This window comes from Myotis brandtii, unplaced genomic scaffold (assembly GCF_000412655.1).
Source record: "Myotis brandtii unplaced genomic scaffold, ASM41265v1 scaffold68, whole genome shotgun sequence".
NCBI classification, from domain to species: Eukaryota; Metazoa; Chordata; class Mammalia; order Chiroptera; family Vespertilionidae; genus Myotis; species Myotis brandtii.
The window spans coordinates 652,415-672,291 of NW_005370657.1; the positions used below are offsets into that span (position 1 = coordinate 652,415).

The 19,877-nt window shown below is 57.4% G+C and overlaps 2 protein-coding genes across 4 annotated transcripts in view; one reads left to right on the top strand and one right to left on the bottom strand.

The window, feature by feature from the left end:
• The window catches only part of LRRC8A (leucine rich repeat containing 8 family, member A), a 41,136-nt gene extending 25,004 nt beyond the window's left edge, over positions 1-16,132 (bottom strand). The window contains exons 1-3 of one of the 3 annotated variants that reach the window (XM_014529313.1): positions 16,026-16,132; positions 15,088-15,146; positions 2,164-4,316 (exon numbers count right to left, since the gene is read on the bottom strand). In XM_014529313.1, coding sequence (XP_014384799.1) covers positions 2,164-4,308 — 2,145 coding nt within the window. In that variant the 5' untranslated portion in view covers positions 4,309-4,316; positions 15,088-15,146; positions 16,026-16,132. Of the gene's footprint in view, positions 1-2,163; positions 4,317-15,087; positions 15,147-15,480; positions 15,500-16,025 lie in introns of those variants that run through there. The other 2 variants (XM_014529314.1, XM_005881380.2) reach the window with 2 other exon arrangements.
• ZDHHC12 (zinc finger, DHHC-type containing 12) overlaps positions 1-19,877 on the top strand; it is a 590,635-nt gene that overhangs the window by 475,094 nt on the left and 95,664 nt on the right. The window lies entirely within an intron of this gene.

Below are 19,877 nucleotides of genomic sequence, written 5' to 3' on the forward strand. Positions count from 1 at the left end.
CTCCTTGCCCTCCTCCCCCTCGGCTTTCAGTTACTCAGGGATGGGGCCTACTGGACTCCCCTTCTCACCTGGCTAACCCTCCTCATCCTGCAGGGCCGGGTGGAACTGCTTCCTCCAGGAGGCCCACAGCCCTGGGTTGGTCTGGGTTGAGGCTACTCGGTGCTGCTGCCACATTGTGCTAAGTGTCTTTCCCCACCAGACAGTGAGCTCGGATGGGCAGACCGTGGGCCTTGTCCACGCCTGTGTCCCCAGCCCCTCACTCACACTGAGAGTGCTCAGAGACACTGGCCAAGTCGGTGAACAAATGAGTGAGCGAGCGAGTGGACAAACGAATGCCTGCTCTGTCAAGGAACTCCTTAGCACCATTTAAACCTGGGCCTGAGCTGGGCCACTCCCACCCCCGCTTTTTGCTTTTCTACCTGCAGGCCCGGCGGCCCACAAGGAACCATCAGGCCCCGAAGGAACCATCAGGCCCTGAGGACGGAGAGGGGCTCCAGCGTCAGAGGAGGAGCCCGACCAGGGCTGGCCCAAGGGAGCTATTTTCCCTGTGAGGCCCCGGCATTCCCGGGGGCGGGACAGGATGTGATAAACCCTGCACTGACCAGGGTGTCAGAGGGGCTTCTTCCTGCGGACAGCATGCCTGCCTGCCACCAGCCCCTTCCTGAGGGTGACCTCAGCCAGCAGACATGACCTCACAGGCACACTTGGGCTGAGCAGCTGGGGTCAGGGACAGGATGGGGAGCCAGGCTGGCCGCTGCCCGCACCCTCCACCTGGTGGGAGAGCCCATCAAGCCCTGGGCTGGGGCTGCGTTCTGGGGCCACCACCTGGCCCCTCACACCTTTAAAGAAGGGCTGGGGTTGGGAGCTCTCCAAACACGGCCTCTCTGCAGGAGTCCCACTTTCCGGGTGAGCGCACCCGCCCGGCTCTGGGGGCAGATTCTCAGGGTGAAGCCACCTGGGATCTGGCCTTCTCCCTTGTTCACTCTCAGGTAGTCTCAGTCCTAACGTGGAGGAGGGAGCAGGGTCTGCCACCGTCTCTGACATATGGAGACAGGTTGTTTGCAGTCAGAGAGGCTTAGGGAAGAGGGGGGCGCTTCTAAATGGTGCACCTGGACTCCGCAGTCTGAGTGACACCGGAGAGGCGTGTCCTTTCCTGGGCAGGGGCGTTTCAGGGGCTGCTGGGACGTGGGAGATGCAGGGACACTGCCCTCCCAGGGCTGACACAGCAAGTCTCTAACCAACGGGGCTGCTCTATGCCTCTGTGTTCCATGAGGCACAGAAGGGGTGTCTGAATCAGCCCCATCCTGGGCGTCCCAGCCCCTGGCCACGGAACCCATCGCTGCTCACTAGGAGCTCCCACCTTGAGAGGAGGGACTCAGACGACCTGTTCCTTCCACTGTCGACCTCCCGCAGGCCGCCGGGCGTGGGGAGGTCCCCTCAGCGGCTGTGCTTTGCTACTGCAGAGGCCAGACCACAAAACCGCAGGAGCGCCCTGCCCCGAACCCACCCACCTGCCTCTACGGAGGGGCCTTGGGTGGGGGGCTTCCCAAGCCAGGCGAGGGGCCACCGCAAGGGACTGCAACGGTCTCCGGGCGTGGCCTCCCAAACGGTTTGCAGTTTCCTCTCCAGAGAGCAGGTGGTGACAGGCAGCCTCAATCAAGCCCAACTCTGCCCTCCACCACCCACATGCAGAGGGAGAGGGGCGAGCAGCGCACGAGGAGCTGTGGAGGCGGCTTGGCTTCCCCTCGGCGGACAGCAGCCACCGTGGTTCCCGTTCCTGCTGGACCCAGACTGACGCTTCAGCTCCAAATCTGGTCTGGGACAGCTGAGGAAATACCGCTAGGTCCAGGCTAGGTCCTGCCTCCTACACCCCAACCCTGAGATGGACAGAGAGAACCACAGGCCTTGGACCTCCTGCCCGGCACATCCCTTATGAGAAACCTGCACAAGGGCACCTTGGGGACACACCCGTGACCACACATCCCTCCTGGCAGAACTGCAGCATCTGTGGCAGAGACAGGCTCCCAACCTGCCGTCCTGACTTGGCAGGCCTGCGGTGGGGCCGGGAAGTCGGTATTTTTAGAAGCTCCTCCAAGGTCCTAAGCACCCCCACCACGGGCCACGGAGCCCACCCGCATGCCGAGCCAGCGCCCGGGCACTCACCCGGTTGGCTGTGATGGCCAGGTTCTGGAGGTTCTGCAGGAGGCCAATGTCGGCGGGGAGGAAGGTCAGGTTGTTGTGGCTGAGGTCCAGGTAGCGCAGCTTGCGGCAGTAGAAGAGCTGGGGGGGGATCTTCTCGATCTTGTTGCGGTTCAGGTAGAGGCGCTCGAGGTTGGTGAGGTTGCCGATCTGGATGGGGATGTAGGCGATGTGGTTGTACCAGAGCTTAAGGCAGGTGAGGCGGTGCAGGTGCTGGAAGCTGATGATCTCCTCGATGGTCTTGAGGTTGTTGTCCTTGAGGTCGATCTCCTGCAGGTTGTGGAGGCTGAAGATGGAGTGGGGGATGCGCTCCAGGTCACAGCGGATCAGCTCCAGCTCCGTCAGGTTTACCATCTTCTTGAGGCTGTTGAGGACGATGAGCTTGGTGCCCTCGTTGTTGATGGACAGCTTCTGCAGGTGCACGCCCACGTCCGTGACCACCTGCGGCAGCTTGCTCAGGTTGCTCTTCAGCCGCAGCACCTTGAGGCGCTTGAGCTCGCGCAGCCCGTCGATGACGATGTAGCGGTTGTTCTCCGCGCTCAGGTTGCCCGTCAGGTGCAGCTCCTCCAGCGTCTTCAGGCTGTAGATCCACAGCGGGATCTCCTTAATGTCCGTGAACTTGATGTGCAGCGCCCGCAGGTTCTCGCGCAGGAAGGCCAGGGCCGGCGCCTCGATCTTGGCCGCCGTGTGGTACAGCCACAGCTCCTTGAGGCCCGTGAGCTGGGCGATGCTGGGAGGGATGGTCACGTCCGGGATCAGCTCCAGCTTCAGCACCTCCAGCTCCACCAGGTCAAACACGGTGTCGGGGATGCCGCTGAGCATGAACAGGTGCAACTCCAGCTTGTCCTGCGCGTTCTTGGTGAGCCGCTGCCGCAGCTTGTCCAGCGTCCACTCGTTGTTGAGGTTCAGCTGCCGCAGCTTGTTCTCGCTCACCTCTGACAGGAAGACGGCGAAGCGCTTGGAGTAGAGCGGGTCGTACTGGTCGATGAGGTGGAGCATGAAGGCGAAGTCATTCTTGACGTCGGGGATGTCGCTGTAGCTGCTCTCTTCGCGGATCGACTCGAAGGAGTACTTCTTGAGGGAGCGGCGCAGCATCCACCACAGCGTGTACATGCAGATGAGGCCGTAGAAGATGACCAGGCTGATGTAGAAGGACGCCAGGATCTTGAAGAGCGTGGCCAGGGGGTGGGCACACCGGTAGGTGCGGTAGCCTGTCAGGCTCTCGATGTCCACGGTGCAGTCCACGTCGAACTTGATGTTGTGCACGTAGTAGACGGTGTAGCAGATGATGAGGATGAACTTGATCACCTTGATGATGGTCTGCCGCATGTAGAGGCGGTACACGATGTCCCCCTCCTCCACGTGGGTCCGGAACTTCTTCACCTTCTCGAACAGCGCCTTGGCCTGCTCCCCCTCCTTCTTGTCCAGCACGCCTGTCTCCGAGCGGTCCACGATGCCCTGCTCGATCCGGGACTTGGTCCGCTGCAGCATGGGCACCGTGGCCTCCACGTCCTCGCTGACCGTCGAGGACTTCTTGTCCATAGAGCCGTTCATCTTGCTAAAGGTCGGCTTGGGGTCGCTCTCCTCTACCACCGTCTCCGACAGGGCCCGCGTGGTCCAAGGCGAGTCAAAGCACTTGAGCAGGATAGACACAAAGTGCTCCAGCTTCGAGCTGGTGCGCGGGAACTTGAACCAGAAGTTGCTGCAGGCCAGGAAGATGAGCGTGTGCAGAAGCACCAGGTAGGGGAAGTACTTGGCGAACCAGTGCAGGCGGTTCTCATAGCACACAGCGTCCACGTAGTTGTACTGGTGCCGATCCAGGTCGTACTTGATGCCCGTGGGGCCGGTGTCAGCGATCGGCAGGATAGTGGAGTTGGAGTAGATGGGCTCTGCCCAGCTCCGGAAAGAGTCGTTGCAGGAGTCCTTGGTGACCCACTTACAAGGCAGGCAGATCATCTTGTCCTGGGTGACCTGCAGTGTGCCCCCAAAGACTGCGATCATCAGCATGACGATGGAGATGTAGTCGGTGAACACGTCCCACCACGGCTTCAGGATCCGGTACGCTGGCTGTGTGTCCGCAAAGTAGCGGAGCTCTGTCACTGGAATCATGGTTCAACCTGAAAGGCACCCATACGAGGGGGTTACTGCAGGGCAGCCTGGCTTTCAGGGACCCGGGGGTCAAGGGAAGGAGACAATGGACTCGTTGTCCAAAATTCCACCTCGAGTCTAGCGGGGAGCCAGAGCCTTGCCACTCGTGGGGCAGCCCCCGGATCAGCCTTCCTCCAGAAACCACATGGTCACCAGGTGACTGGGAAACCACTGTGGGGGACGGCAGGCAGCCTCCCCATTTAACAGACAGGAAGACGGAGCACTGAGGTGAGGACCCACGCTGACAGATGGCTAATTCAGGCTCACAGGAGCATTTGAGATATCCGGCTGGACCCTCTCCTCTTACTCAAGCATGTCGAACTCGTGGCCCGTGGGCCGTATGCCTCCTTTATTTGGCCCGTGTTAGCCTTTGAGTTTGACATGCTTGTTCTTACTGATCAGACGGACTGCAGGGGCTTGTTGAAACCACCAGTTCACTCGGAGCCAGCTGCCGGGAAGCTGCGCCAGTGACCTGAAGAGATGTCTGCAGAGTCTGAGAAAAGCCAAATGCAGAAGAGGGGGCTTAATGTGAACTCACTTTTGTAAACCAAATAGGGAAGTCTGAGCGCTCCTAAGTGTGTGCATATAGTTATGTCCATACAGGATTCCGGGAGCACTGGAGGGACCGGAAAACACACACAGTAGGTGTAAGGAGGAGCTCCTGGGTGAGGGGACGAGAGAACAAGACGTTCTCGGCCTGGAGCAGGAGGACAAGATCATGAATATGCACTATGGAAAATGATCGCTGGTCATGTCCGTCCACGTGTGTGTATAAACAAATTAAAAGCAGTAGCAGCAGGGTATGTCCAAGAAGAGTCCTATTCCGCGGATCTTGGATGAAGCCAGGAATCTGATTTTTTGGGGGGGGGGGGGGGATTTTAAAAAAATATATATATATTTCTTTATTGATTTCAGAGAGGAAGGAAGAGGGAGAGAGAGATAGAAACATCAATGATGAGAGAGAATCATTGATTGGCTGCCTCCTGCACGCCCCCGACTGGGGATCAAGCCCACAACCCGGGCATGTGCCCTTGGCCGGAATCGAACCTGGGACCCTTCAGTCTGCAGGTCGAAACTCTATCCACTGAGCCAAACCGGCTAGGGCGGGTGATTTTTTAATACATGACTTCGGTGACACTAATGATTGGCCAAGTTTGGGAAACACTAGCTTAGAAGCCACATTCAGGAACTCCAGCCAGTGGCGTACAGGAGGAGTGCCACCGAATAAACATGTGCAAGGCCTCTCCTCCGTGGTCGCTCTGCCAAGGCACGGTGCTCTCGTAACGAACAGTGTAAGACGAATGGGATGAGAAAGGTACCTGATGCTCACGGGAGAACGTGAGGCGAGAAGTGAAATCCCCTGTGAAAACACCCCCAGGGCTACCACTGTTAACTTTTCAATGAGCAATAACATCCTAGTCCTTTCTGTGTATATTTCTTAAAATAAAATTGTGATTTTACTTTACACCCTATTTTGTCATCTAGACTTTAAACGAAGGTTAAATCCTGTGTTTTGACAAATGGATCTGTTTCTCTTGGGAGAGGAACAAGGGTGTCCAGGTTATGGGACTGGACCACCTTATTTTGATTACTAATAATATAAATAATGACAATAGTAATGAATGTTTCATGAAACAGGGCTTCCCTGCAAACTTCCCATCCTGTCCTTCTAGACCAGGGGTGGGCAAACTTTTTGACTCGAGGGCCACAATGGGTTCTTAAACTGGACCGGAGGGCCGGAACAAAAGCATGGATAGAGTGTTTGTGTGAACTAATATAAATTCAAAGTAAACATCATTACATAAAAGGGTACGGCCTTTTTTTTTTTAGTTTTATTCATTTCAAACTGGCCGGATCCGGCCCACGGGCCGTAGTTTGCCCACGGCTGTTCTAGACTGAGCATGCTGGGATGGGTGGGGAGGACAGAAGGAAAGCAAAACAGGACCGTGGAAAAACTGGGGCACTGAGATGGACGTGTGCAGGCACCGAGCTGGCCCTCACCATGGGGTCCTCTCGTGAAATCCCTTAGATGCCAGGAAGGAGGGCCTACCTGCAGTCCCATTCCACAGACGGGGGAACTAAGGCCCAGAGAGGTCAATCCACCCGCCCAAGGTCACGCTTATAAACTGAGGGCAGAGCCGAGACTATGCCTCCGAATATCCGCTACCTCCCGCTCGGGTCCTTACCAATGTCTGGCCTTCTCGCCACCTGCCCAGAGGCCCCCTGCAGCAGCGGTACCGAGAGACAGAGCACAGGAGTGCAGCTTCCAACCCCCAGAGCCAGGTCACTGCGGGGCCAGCAGACACCAGCTCCGCCTGGGCGGGTGGCTCCATCCCAGGTCAGCCCTCCTGTGAGGCCAAGAGGCGCAGGCCAGGAGCGTGCCCGCCCCACAGGAAGGCCCAGGTCCTCTAATGACCAGCTGGCTCCACACCACCCACTCCTGGGAAAGTGACACTCCGGGGGGGCTTGCTGAATCAAGTAGCCAGCCTCTGGCCCAGACACCCGGACATTTGACCCACCCCTCCTGGCTCCCCAAGTCCTCCTCCAGGGGGACACCCAATGCCTGTGGACCGGAAGAGAGGAGGGACCAAGAGGAGAGGGTCTGCGGGCCTGCCCTGGAGAATCCAGAATGAGTGGGCCATGGCAGGATGTCAGGCGTGGGGGTGGCGGCAGTGTATGACCAGGCAGGATGTGGTTTCAAAGGGGGAGTGGGTGTGTCAGGACCGAGAACGCCCAGCCTCCCAGTGAGGAGGCCTCTGGGCCCTGCTATCCTGGGCTTTGCACATGCTGCCTTCCTGACTCCTGGCTCTGGGGCGGGAACTGTTCACAGCTCTGTTTCCAGGTGAGGGAGCATGAGGCTCAGAGGCAGGAAACAGTCCGGTCTGCTCTGTCCCAGCGTGCCTGGCTCTCACCCCTCCACTGTCAAACACCTGGTCTCGAAGCACATCCTGAACTCTGCTTAGCCCTTGGCTTGGTCCTGTGGGGCAATAAAAGTGACCAAGGTGTGTCCCCCCCTGCAGGGCCTCTAGGTCCAGTGTGAGTGTGGAGACGGGTGGGAGAGGCAGAGGAGTGCCGAATAACCGCACCCGTGTGCAGGGAGGGCACCTGTGGCCACAGCAGAAGAGATGGATGTCAACTTCGTGCTGAGGAGGCTTCAAGGTGGGCCTTGGGCAAGCTCCGCACGGGCTTGCAGCTTCAGGTTCTGCACAAACACGAGGGCAGGACACCTCCCTGGCTGCTGGGAGGAGTCCATGCACCTTCATGCTTTTGCAGAGCTTAGTGCAGAGTGGGGCGGGCAGTCAGTTCTGGCTGGTGCACAACTCTCCTCAAGCTCTTCACCACCTGGGAGAGGACCAGATGCTCACGGGGGACAGGAGTCTTCAGCACACAGTAGGTGCTCAATAAATTCTGAGGGTCTCAAGAGCGCCCTGAGAGGGGCATAGGGCCAGAGTGGGTGTAGCGAAGCGGGTGGGCCGCAGGGGTGGCAGGGAGGAGAGGCAGCCTCGGTTGCAGACCTGGGCTGCAAGGGCAGAGGGAGGAAGCAGCCCAACCCCAAGGCCCCTGGGGAAGCGACGGGTCCCCCTGCAGCGACCCGCCCCAGAGCCGGTGACTCAAGGTGACTCAACACCCAGACACCCAGTTAGAGCAGCTCCCCTTCCCAGGCTGACTGAGGGCCGTGCCCAGAAGCTTCCCAAGCCCAGGAGGTGCACATTGTTTTGGTGCCATTTTTCTCCTCAAAGTTTTTTCTTGTAGTAAAACACGTACAACATAAAACTTACCATTTTAACCATTTTCAGGTGTACAGTTCAGTGGCCTTAAGTGCAGTCACATAAACTGTCCCCATTAAACACCAACTCCCCAAGCTCTCCCACCTCCCACCCCCTGGCAACCACCATTCTACTTTCCATCAATCTGACAACCCTGGGCCCTCCTATCAGTGGACTCACACACTACGTGTCCTTCTGTGTCTGGCTTATTTCACTTAACATAATGTCCTCAGGTGCACCCATGATGCAGCATGTATCACAATGCCCTTCCTTTTTAGGCTGGATAATATTCCTCATGCCCATTTTACAGATAGGGAAACTGAGGCTCGGGGACAGTAAGTTACAGAGGGCACCTTCACATCGGATCTCCTCCAGGAGGCCCTTCAGCTGGAGCAGACCTCACCTGACAGCTGCCCCTGGGACACACGGGGCGTGGTCAGGAGAGCGCAGAAGGAAAGGGGGCAGTCAGGGGAGTGGGGCCTTTCCTTCTGGCCATGGGAAGGCCTGTTCAGGGCGTTTCCTGCAGACAGTGCATCCGCCCCTCCCTCGCTCAGCCCTCCAGAGCCAGCAGTGCCTCCCAGCAGAGGAGTGGAAACGGCTTCTCTGCCAGGGCCTCAGTGTCCCTGTCTGGAAGGGAGCAGAGAATCTGGCACAGATGAACCCATATTCTGCAAAAGGTGGTCAAGGTACCAAGGTGCGTGTGATCACAAATCAAACACAGAACTCCTAGAACCATAAGAAAAAGGGCAGTCAAGCCCTGGATGGTGTGGCTCAGTTGGTTGGAGCGCTGTCCCATACACCGAAAGGTGGCGAGTCCCATTCCCGGTCAGGGCACATACCCAGGTTTCGGGCTCGATCCCCGGTTGAGGCACATATGGGAGGCAACAGACCAATGTTTCTCTCTCACATCAATGTCTGTCTGTCTCTCCCTCCCTCCCTTTCTTTCTCTAAAATCAATTTTTTAAAAACCCTCAGGTGAGAATTGAAAACAAAAAAAAACAATCAATTGGAGAAAAAAAATTGGCCAAATATATAAATAGACAAGTTAAAGAAAAAAAATGCAAGTGGAAATTAATGTATGAAGTAATTATTAATCTCACTACTAATCAGGGAATGCAAATTAGAATAATCAGATGCCATTTCACTCCCCTGCGCCTGGCAGCAATGTTGAATTCCTAGAGGACCGTCGGGCACACAGGTCCCACAGGCCAGCAATTTCTGAGTTGCAGCTCTTGGAGAACAGCTTTACACATACATGTGAAGCCACGCACAGGGATGCTCACTGGAGAGTTTGCTGTTCCTAATAGCAAAACGTCAGCAACACGCTAAACATCATCAAGGGGCGGGAGGATAAACTGCTCTAACATACAACTGAACAGGGAAGCAAAGAAAACGCTACCTGGATAGACAGACCTCAAAAACGAGCTGAAAACAAGCTACAGACCGATACACACGTTACATAAGGTTTTCCATCATGTGTATACCACGTGTAGTGACGGCATAAAAACATGCACGGAGGGCCCCAAAAACAAGGTAATAATTTCACTTAGTGGGGAGAAAATGGCATTGGAAAAGATACCTTACTTGTGCCTGAAATAATTTGAGAGAGAGATCGGGAGCAATTATTGCAAAAATCAAGTCTTGAATATAAAAATGTGTTTTAGTTTTATACTTTTCTGTGTGCTTAAACTATTTCATACAAAATTTACCCAAACAATCATCCTGGTTGGCCCTCTCTCTGGTCCTCACACCTGCCAGGCTCAGCTGGAGGCAGTGGCAACTGGACTGGTCGCCAGGGCAGCAGGTTCAGCTCCCTTCCAACTGGCCTGCTGCTCACGGGTGCAGCGGCACCTGCGGTCTCTGAGGACCAGCAGGTTCAGCGTCACCCTTCCTGATCCTGACCCTGCCCTGCCCCCAGGAAATGTGGAAGTGGGCAGGGTGCAGCCAGGCAGGGAGAAGTGGGCTCAGGTTCCTGCAGCCAGGCTGCAGCATCCCTGCTCCTGTGAGTCAGAGAAGCAACCCGGAGGGGCCCCACTCTCCCCTGGGCGGCCAGCTGATCTCAGGAGTGCAAAGAGCAAGAGCTTTGGAGTTGGGGAGACCCAGGTTCAAATCCAGCCCTACCATGAAACAATTCCATAACCCCAGGCAAATTATTTATTTTATTTTTAAAAATGTTTTTTATTGATTTCAGAGTGGAAGGGAGAGGGAGAGAGAAATATCCATGGCGAGAATCACTGATCAGCTGCCTCCTGTATAACCCTCACTGGGGATCGAGCCCACAACCCAGGCATGTGCCCTGACCAGGAATCAAACCGTGACTTCCCAGTTCATAGGCCGATGCTCAACCACAGAGGCACACCGTGCCAGGCAAATCTGGTACTTTTATAAGGAGGAAAAAATACTTGGGAAAAAGCCAAAGGCCTTCCTCACTGTGTGGTTTCTGAGGATCGTAAAAGTTTACGAGAAGTACCTGCCATCCACTGCATTAGAAAAAGGCCAGGCGTTCCTGCCGGCCCCACCCAGGGAGCAGGCACTCACCAGGCACAGTCCTCACTGGGGGAAGCGAGTCTCAGGGTGGGTGAGCTCAGACCCACGGCTTTTCCCCTCTGAGGCTGTGTCCTCAACTGTAAGAGGGAACTGTTACAGTCCCTGCCTCAGAGGCTTATTGTGAGGATGACACATAAGACGATGCATATTGTGTGAACCCAAGTCTGACACAGAGGAAGGCACGCTATAGTTACCACACCCAGCTGCCAGGGCAGAAAACCGCCCCGGATTCGGTGTGTGTGTGTGTGTGTGTGTGCGTGTGAACACCCAGGTGAGGGCTGAGCTGAAAACACAAATACCTACAGGCCAGACCAGACACCTAGAGGCTCCCAGGACCACCCCTTGGGTATTAAGCCTGGTCCCCGTTGTTGATTTCCTCCTTAAGCTTCTTATGGACAGAAGAGGAGTCAAAGAAATGGCACGCTGCCCCCTCAGTCCCGGAGTAAGACCACCCAGCAAGCTCCAGCCCCCTGCAGCCTACAGAGATTTGGCTTCCACACCTGAGCAGTGGCAGCAGGCAGGGCAGCGGGTAAACAGGGCACAGAGAGCCTTTTGTTGAAGCTCAGAGAGGCTGGGAAAACTTCCCAGGCAAGAGGGTAGGGGGGAGGCTGTCTCTCCAACACTCTCCCAGGGAAGGGGGCAGGGCCATTTCCAAGAGGCCCCGGAACACACTGGGTCACTGGCCTTGTCCCAGGAGGGCTCTGAGCCTGTGAATCTGCTCCTTGGTCAGCGCCCCCAGCCCCCTCTGGTCCCAGAGCCAGAAGAGAGAGGAGGTGACCTTGTCATATAGTGCACACAGCCCACACCCGCCCAAGCGGGAGGCACTGCCCTCTAGGCCCCCACACCCCGCTGGAGTGAGTCAGCAGCTGTGGGCTGGGGGCGCTGCCTGGCCTGGCACTCTCCCTGCGGAGAAGGGCACACCCTCACTTCCCCGGGAAGGGAAAAGGGGAGACATTCTGGGCCAGAGGGGGGAGGGGAACAAGTTTCAGTTCCAAATTGCTCTCACATTTGGGCTGGGCCTCCCAAACAGGCTTGTCCTCCTGCAAATTTGCAAGGGCGGGGCCTGCCTTAGGGATAAAGGGTGCCAGGTAAGGGACACCCACCTTGGACTTCCCCCACCGGGAGCAGGAGGCCAAGCTGGAGGTGAGGGCTCCCCCCCGCACCCCTCCAGGCTGGCATTAGCACGGCTGGTTACTGACAGGCTGGTTACTGACACGGCACCCAGCACTTCCTGTGCCTCAGCTCCCAAACTCCACCCAAACCAATAGGTGGCTCCAGTGTGTGACCTTTGGAAAGTCACTTGGCCTGCCAGGACTCTGGTTTCCTCATCTGTAAAATGGGCTGATGAGTCCATTCCTTATAGGGTGGTGATGAGGACTGAAGGAGGCAGTCCATAGAAACTTCTGGCCCAGTGCCTGCCACTGTAATGTTAGCTGCTGTTATTGTTATGGTAAGTTTTATCTGAGCCTTTAAGGACCTGAAGTCTGAGGCCCAGGGAGGTTAAGTGACCTGTCCGAGGACACAAAACTAGGTGGTGGGGAAGATCACCCCAGATCTGACTTTCCATTGTGCCAATCCGCCTCAAAGGCTGGTCTCCTGGGCCTCCCCAGGCACCCAGACCCTGAGATGCTTCCCGGAACGAGGTCCCGCTTCCCGGAACGAGGTCCCTTTTCCTGAGGGAGGCAGGGAACCCCGGCAGGCCATCCTCAGAGGCGTCTGCGTCTCTCAGGTGCAGCTTTAAGGGAACTTTGGAAGGGAGCCCAGCTCTGGGTCTGGGCCCAGAAGCTCGGTGTCGGGTGTGGGCCCGTGGGGCAGAGAGGCCTTAGAGACAGGTCTTGGTCTGCTATGAATACCAGTGCCCTGGCCGGGTGGCTCAGTTGGTTGGCGTGTCCATCGTCCTGGATGCCAAAAAGATTGTGGGTTCAATTGTCAGGGCACATAACCAGGTTGCCCCCAGTCGAGGCGCGTACGGGAAATAACTGATCAATCTCTCTCTCTCCCGCTGTCAGGGCACATAACCAGGTTGCAGTTTTGACCCCCAGTCGAGGTGCGTACGGGAAATAACTGATCAATCTCTCTCTCTCCCGCTCCCTTCCTCTCTCTAAAATCAATTTTTAAAATGTCCTTGGGTGAGGATAGAAAAAGCAGCACTGCCTTATGGACAGGTTACAAAACGTGGGCAGGAGCACCCCAGGTGCCGGTGCAGCTTCTGCTGAGATCCCAGGGGACTGGGGCCGCGGGGGCTGCCCCCTGGGATGCTGACCAGGGCACCAGCTGGGATGTTTGAAGGAGAGGATGGATTGCCAGGCTGCCCCACCCCCTGTCAGTGCACCTGCCGACACCCCGACTCTGTCAGAGGGCGTGAGTTTGGCAGCGCCTCTGAGATGTCCAGGTGGCACGTGAGAGCTGTGGAATTTTACAGTCACTCCGGGCAGAGCCTATATGGTGGCTGTCTATTTAATTTTGAGGTTTTCCGCCCTCAAGAGAGGCCTGAATGTAGAACTTGCTACGAGATGCAGCAGAAACGCATCAGGGGAGTCAGCAGGGATGTCTGTGGCTGGCAGTGAAAGCTATTCTAGGAACGGCAGCCCCACACATCCTTGAGGAGGGAGGTGAAATGTCCCCACCCGACACACATTCGGGAGGTCACTAACACCCCGGTCCTGAGGGGAGCGCAGCCGGCTTCAACACCCAGGGCGTCGGCTCTGGAGGCAGCGGGACTCTGTCCCCAGAGGCGGGGCCAGGGCTGAAAGCGTCGCCCTGGTCCCTGACCACCGGCCTCATGACAGCCTGGGAGCTTCTTCCAAGCACAGATTCCTGCTCCAGCCCCCAGGCTCTGCCTGCAGGTCCCTGGGGCGGTGGGTGCAGGGGAACCAGCGTTTTCAACAAGCTCCCAGGAGACTCTGAGGTACCCCCGCCCCAAACCTGAGGATCTGGAGAAAAGGAGAAGTGGACGGTGGGGTGGAAGCGCAGGCTGCCGGGGCAAATAGAACCAGGTTCGGGTCCTGGCTTTGCCGTTCAGGCAACTTTGGGCAGGAGCCCTGGTCCCTGCCAGCCCTGGTCCCTGGCCTGTAAAACGGTGACACCACCTCCACAGGTGGCTGTGGCAGGGAGGGTGCAAACGTGTGTCATGACCTAGCACAGTGCCCAGGGCTCAGATCGCGGCCACGGAGGACGACCACGGGGCCCGAAGGCCCTGCTGCTGGGAGGAGGGCGGAGGAGGCAGAGAGGCCAACTCCAGGCCACGAGCCTGAGAACCCTGCCACGTGAGGGAGACTCCTCGGGCACAGATCTCCTCCGCAGCTTGGTCCTGCCAAGTCACTCGCCCGGTCCCACAAAACCAGGCTGCAGGCCCGAAGTCCCTCCTGCCCAAACCCAGCCTGAGGTCTCTGCGCCCCAACAGAGCATCTTAGACCCAAGCCACAGCGCCGGCCCCTCCATCTTCTCATCTGCCCACCCTCAAGGTTCAACCCTGAAACAAGCATTGCAAGAGCATCAAGACCAGGGTTTCTGCCAGGAGCTGCCAGGGTAAACTGAGTCAGGGCCAGACTCAGGCAAACGCCACAACTCGTGGTATCCCCTCAACCTCCCAACTGCCCCCCTGCCTTAGGCAGTCAGGGAGGCCAAAACCTAAAGGCCAACCCCCCCGGCCGGCCCATGCTATTCCCTCCACGCCGTCCCTGGCACCGAGGAGGAATTCTGATCTCAGATAAGCAGGACCTGCTGCTTCCTGCTCATCGCTGGCCAGAGACTTTAGCTCAGGCCTCCCTCTCTGCAGGACAGAGTTCCTCAAATCCAACAGGAAACTCCTACAGGGCAAGGCCCAGATTTGCTGACCTTGTCCCAATAAACAGGAGAGTCAACAAAATCACACCCCAGGCACTTTTCACCCGCCTCTGCGGCTGCAATGCCCCAACACACTGCTCAGAACCCCGCATGGAGAGGGAAGGGAGCGATGGGCATGGGAGAACCACAGGGTCGGGACCTTCGGACAGGACACACTCTCAGACCGCCCCCTGCCTGGGAGCGAGGCCCAGGGGTAACCATTAATGAAGCAAGAGCAGGCGGTGAACAGCAGCTGTAACAGGACGTGCTTTTGGATAAATAAGCCAATAGCAATAATACATGTGGAAGAATATACCCCTCCCCGTTCACACTTCTGGGGAGGGGGACCTCGGGGGACTTTCACTTTCCACATGACATTAAAACCAAAGCATTATAAAAACATAATCAACATGCAACTGTGTTGGTAATTACAAAATAATAACAACAACAAGATTATTATTTCTTTTCAAATCCGGGCTAGGGAGGGCCAGGCCTCCCTTCACAGAAAGCCGAGGTGGGAGGTGGATCAGGGAGGCCTGGGGCACGGAGCTAAGGAACTGGCCTGGGATTCCAGGATCAGGTTCAAGTCCCATGTCCCTACCTTCTTTCCTGATGAGTTTGGGTAAATTGCTTCTTCCCTCTCAGCCTCAGCTTCCATGTCTGTAAAAAGGGGATGAAACCACTGTCTGAGCTCCCTCAAATGATCAAAGGAGGTCATGGATAAAGGTGTGTTTTCCAAACCATAGAGCCGTCTATGCACACACCGCTGTGCTTAGGGAGCGAGCTCTGGGACACACACTCAGCTAATGCCTTTCCCTGTATCAGCATATTTAATCTTCAGACCATCCTGAAGGGAGGTGAGGTACTGATATTACCCCTTTTTACCCACGAGGAAACTGAGGCTCACAGCGGTCCACAGTCACTTATGGAGACAGCTGAACGCAAACCCAGGTCGGACTTCAAGGCGTTGGTCCTGACCAGTGCATTCTCCTACCTTTACGAACTGTTTTCCAAAGCGTAGGCCAAGGAACCCTAGTCCCCAGAGAGGTCCATCCACACGATGAAGTAAGTGTGGGAAACACGACTTGCTCGCTCCTTCTCAGAGACTCATCATGCTCACGTCAATGCACTCAAGGCTCTGAGAAGTCCTGCGGCAAGGACAAGTCGTTGTTTTCCACGGTGACCAAAGAAACTGGCGTTCCACGGAACACACCTTGGGAAATGCGATCATGAGACAGTATCCACAACAAGCCAGACTGACAAGATCTGGGCTGAAGGAGAAAAACCAGAGGTTGGCAACGAAACTGAACATTGGCGTTTGAAGAGGCCAGCAACCACGTACTACTCAGCAGGTCACTGAGCTGGGAGGAGCAGGAAGAATTCTGTCCTCTGTCACCTCTGCCCTAGACGCCCGGGACCCACAGTGAGAAGAGCAAAGGACTGCAGAGAGGAGGAGATACTGCCCTTTGCTCCCCAGGCCGGGGAAGGCACCTGAGCGGAGGCCGCGCTGGCCTGCAGGGAGAGGGGCCCAGTCCTTACCCCGGGGACGGCTCTGCTATCTGCGTGCTGGCTGTCGGTGCTGAGGCTGGCCCGCTTCTGTCTGGGCAGGGTCCTGGCATTTCTTTCGCTCCATGGAAGCTGCCTCCCTGCGAGGAAGCAAGAGCTGCTGTCAGCAGGGATGTGTGTGACTATCAGCGTTACCTGCTGTGCTGCCAACACTTTCTGAGTGCCTGTTTGGTGCCAGGCCCTCAGCTGGGCTCTGGGGTGACAAGAGGGAATCAGACAGTCTAGTGGGGAGATGCCAAGTCGACAGTTACCAGTGGCTGTTGAGAGCCCAGGGCCCTGCTGCGGGGAACCCAGACCCTCTGAACAAACTCCCCCTCCTCCACAGGAAGCGATGGGAGCATGAGGACACCCGAGACCCACACTGACGGGGTCAGGGCAGGCTCCCTGGAAAAGGTGTTGTCTGAGTTGACTGCTGAGGAAGAGTAGGAGTTGGAGAAAGAACATTCCAGGCGGGAGGAACAGCACTGGTTTGCCTAGAGGGGGAAGAACATGGCATCTAGAGAAGGCTGAGTGGTCAACCTGGCTAGACCCAGGGCTGGAAGTGGGATGTGGAGAGAGGTGAGCTATTACGGGGTGAGCCAGACCCAGGCAAAGACACATGATTTCAACTCAAACACAAGGCTCAACCATTATCTATTAGTCAAGAAGCATTCAGTGAGCATCTACTACATGCCAGCACTCTGCTCAGAAATGTTCACGAGAATGAACAAGACAAGTTAGCAGGGTGGGGAGAGTGTACTCAGACAGCAACAGGGGTAGGGGAGCGTCTACATCCGCCGGAGCTGGGAGTGTGGCCCAGCCATCAGGGAAAGCCAGAGGACAAGCAGGAGTTAGCAGGCAGGAGGCGGGGGGAGTGCAGACAAAGTAGCTTGAAGGGTGCTAGGAGGGATTGTGGAGCCTTTCAACCATGTATGCCATGAGCACTTATCCCCTACTCAGTGCTAGGCACTGTGCTGGAGGACAGAAGCAGAGGATGGTCTCTCCAGCCCCCCGGGGAGACGGTAAGTCAGTAATCCCACATCTGGTGATGGCAGCTAGGCAGGGAAGCACCTAGAGAAGCACGAGGCAGAAGCCAGAGGCCATCTAAGCCAGCCTCTACCCCCGCCCTGCCTCCTCGGCAAGGATGGGATGCACACTACGCAGTCCAGTCACTAGCCTGGGGCAGATCGGGACTAGAACTCCAGCCCCTGGACTCCTCGTAACCGACTCTTCCACTCCTTCCTCCTCTAGGAAACACAGTGACCAACCCTGCATATTCACCCGGAGCTAATGCCTCTTTCCTCCGGGCGGCCTCCGTCACATTTCTATTATTAAGCTGCAGCGATGTTTTCCTGTCTGCCTCTCTTCCGTGACTGCAGCTCAGACCAGGCCAGGAACCGTGCTCTCCTTGCACCACTCCCGGACCAGGCCAGGCACTTCCTGAAGGATGGCTGCGTGAGTGAATGAATGAGCCAGGGATGGAGAGAGTGTGCTGGGCTCCCGGGTGCCACATCCATCCCACCTGACTCCTCAGGAGGTCGTAGACCTCCTGCCTATGCCTCCGTGTCCCCACTCAGGGTCACCTCCACTCTCAGGAGCCAGGAATCAAACTGATTCCTTCTCTCCAACTCCTACCAGCGAGGTCCAGGCGGCAGCCCAGTGCCCAGCCATGTCCCCGAGTCCTGACCTATTAGGGTTAAACCTCAGGAGCCCCACTGCCCAGCAAGGCCACTCCAAGTCTGCAGAGGAAACGCTTCCTTGTGGGCATGCCAAAGGGATGGAGTACAAAAGCGCCTGGTTGCGTTCCAAGGGGAGTCACGAAGATGTCTTCAGCCCCTGCTCTGTGCCCCCAGCCCCCGGAAGGCAGAGGGGCACTAGACCCAACCCCAAAGAGCCTCTAAAGCCGGGAACACAGGGAGGCAGACATCATGTCATTCGCGCCCAGCATCTTCCCAAAGCCAGCCCTCCCGCACAAGTCATCTGCCCTTGCCTCCCCTGTGAGCCAGAGGAAGACTTGACCTTCACAAAGGCAACGCCAACATGAGTGAGCTATGGGCACTGCCCTGTCCCTCTGAACAAACTCCCACTCCTCCATCTCCTCCACAGGAAGTGTCATGAACAACAGGCCTCCCCTGTCTGCCTCCGGTCTGTCTGTCTGCCAGGCAGTCCGTCTGCTCAGAGGGCAGGACACAGTGTGGCAGGGGCTATAGGGGGTCCTGATTGGAAAGGCGAGAGAGGCTCCTGGGAGGCTTTCCGCTCCTCCAAGTCCTTCCTCCACACTTTAGGCCCACATTCCCTTCCCCTCACCAAGCTCTCTCCCTCCGCATCCTCAAAAGGCTCCCTGGGGTAGGGCGGGGAAGAGATAGGTCAGGGGACTGTGGTCACCGAGGGGCGGCCCCACCCTTTCAGTCAAGTCCCTACCAGGGGGAGGCTGCCACACACCCCCAACCATCCTCTTCCTTTCCAAAAAAGGCAGCAGTTGCATCAGCGGGGACCAGCCCCATCTCGGTTCATTCCAGTCCAGATCAAGGGGAAGAAGCCGTCAACCAAGAAGGTCTCAGCCCCTGCTCTGTGCCCCCAGCCCCCGGAAGGCAGAGGGGCACTAGACCCAACCCCAAAGAGCCTCTAAAAAACCCGGGAACACAGGGAGGCAGACATCATGTCATTCGCGCCCAGCATCTTCCCAAAGCCAGCCCTCCCGCACAAGTCATCTGCCCTTGCCTCCCCTGTGAGCCGGAGGAAGACTTGACCTTCACAAAGGCAACGCCAACGTGAATGAGCTATGGGCACTGCCCCGTCCCTCTGAACAAACTCCCACTCCTCAATCTCCTACACAGGAAGTGTCATGAACAACAGGCCTCCCCTGTCTGCCTCCGGTCTGTCTGTCTGCCAGGCAGTCCGTCTGCTCAGAGGGCAGGACACAGTGTGGCAGGGGCTATAGGGGGTCCTGATTGGAAAGGCGAGAGAGGCTCCTGGGAGGCTTTCCGCTCCTCCAAGTCCTTCCTCCACACTTTAGGCCCACATTCCCTTCCCCTCACCAAGCTCTCTCCCTCCGCATCCTCAAAAGGCTCCCTGGGGTAAGGCGGGGAGGAGGTAGGTCAGGGGACTGTGGTCACCGAGGGGCGGCCCCACCCTTTCAGTCAAGTCCCTACCAGGGGGAGGCTGCCACACACCCCCAACCATCCTCTTCCTTTCCAAAAAAGGCAGCAGTTGCATCAGCGGGGACCAGCCCCATCTCGGTTCATTCCAGTCCAGATCAAGGGGAAGAAGCCGTCAACCAAAGGGGCAGAATCATCATGAGCCGCAGGGACCCGGGGCGATGTGCCTCCAGCCTGGGAGCCAACTCTGCGGGGTCTCCAGCTCCCCCACAGCGGGCGGCCGGACTCATCAGATCTGACCCGAGGCCCATCTGGATGCACAGGACGTAGCAGACTGCAGGGCCTCAGACCCAGGACCGGTCTTCCCGGGGACCCCAGCCCAGACAGGCCCCAGAGCCTAGCCGGGGACCCGGTCCCCAAGTCGGGGCAGTGTTCCCGCCGGATCAAGAGGAGGAGGGGCCCACGGGGAACGGAGGGGTCGGGAGCCCAGGGGAAGAGAGCAGGGGGAGCCTTTGAACGTGAAAAGGAGCTGGCAAGGGGAGAGCCCAGAGGTGGAACCTCTACGAAGGGGGGAGTGTGCGTGTGGAGGGGTGAGGATCTGGGGGAACCCAGGGGATGACAAGGGGACCTGGGGGAGCCGAGGCGGAAACTCCCAGTATGTAGAGCGCAGAGAGGCACGGGGTGCCTGGGAGGGGGCTCGCGCGCCGCGGCACCGGGGAGAGGGTGCGGCCCCAGAGACCCCGGGGAT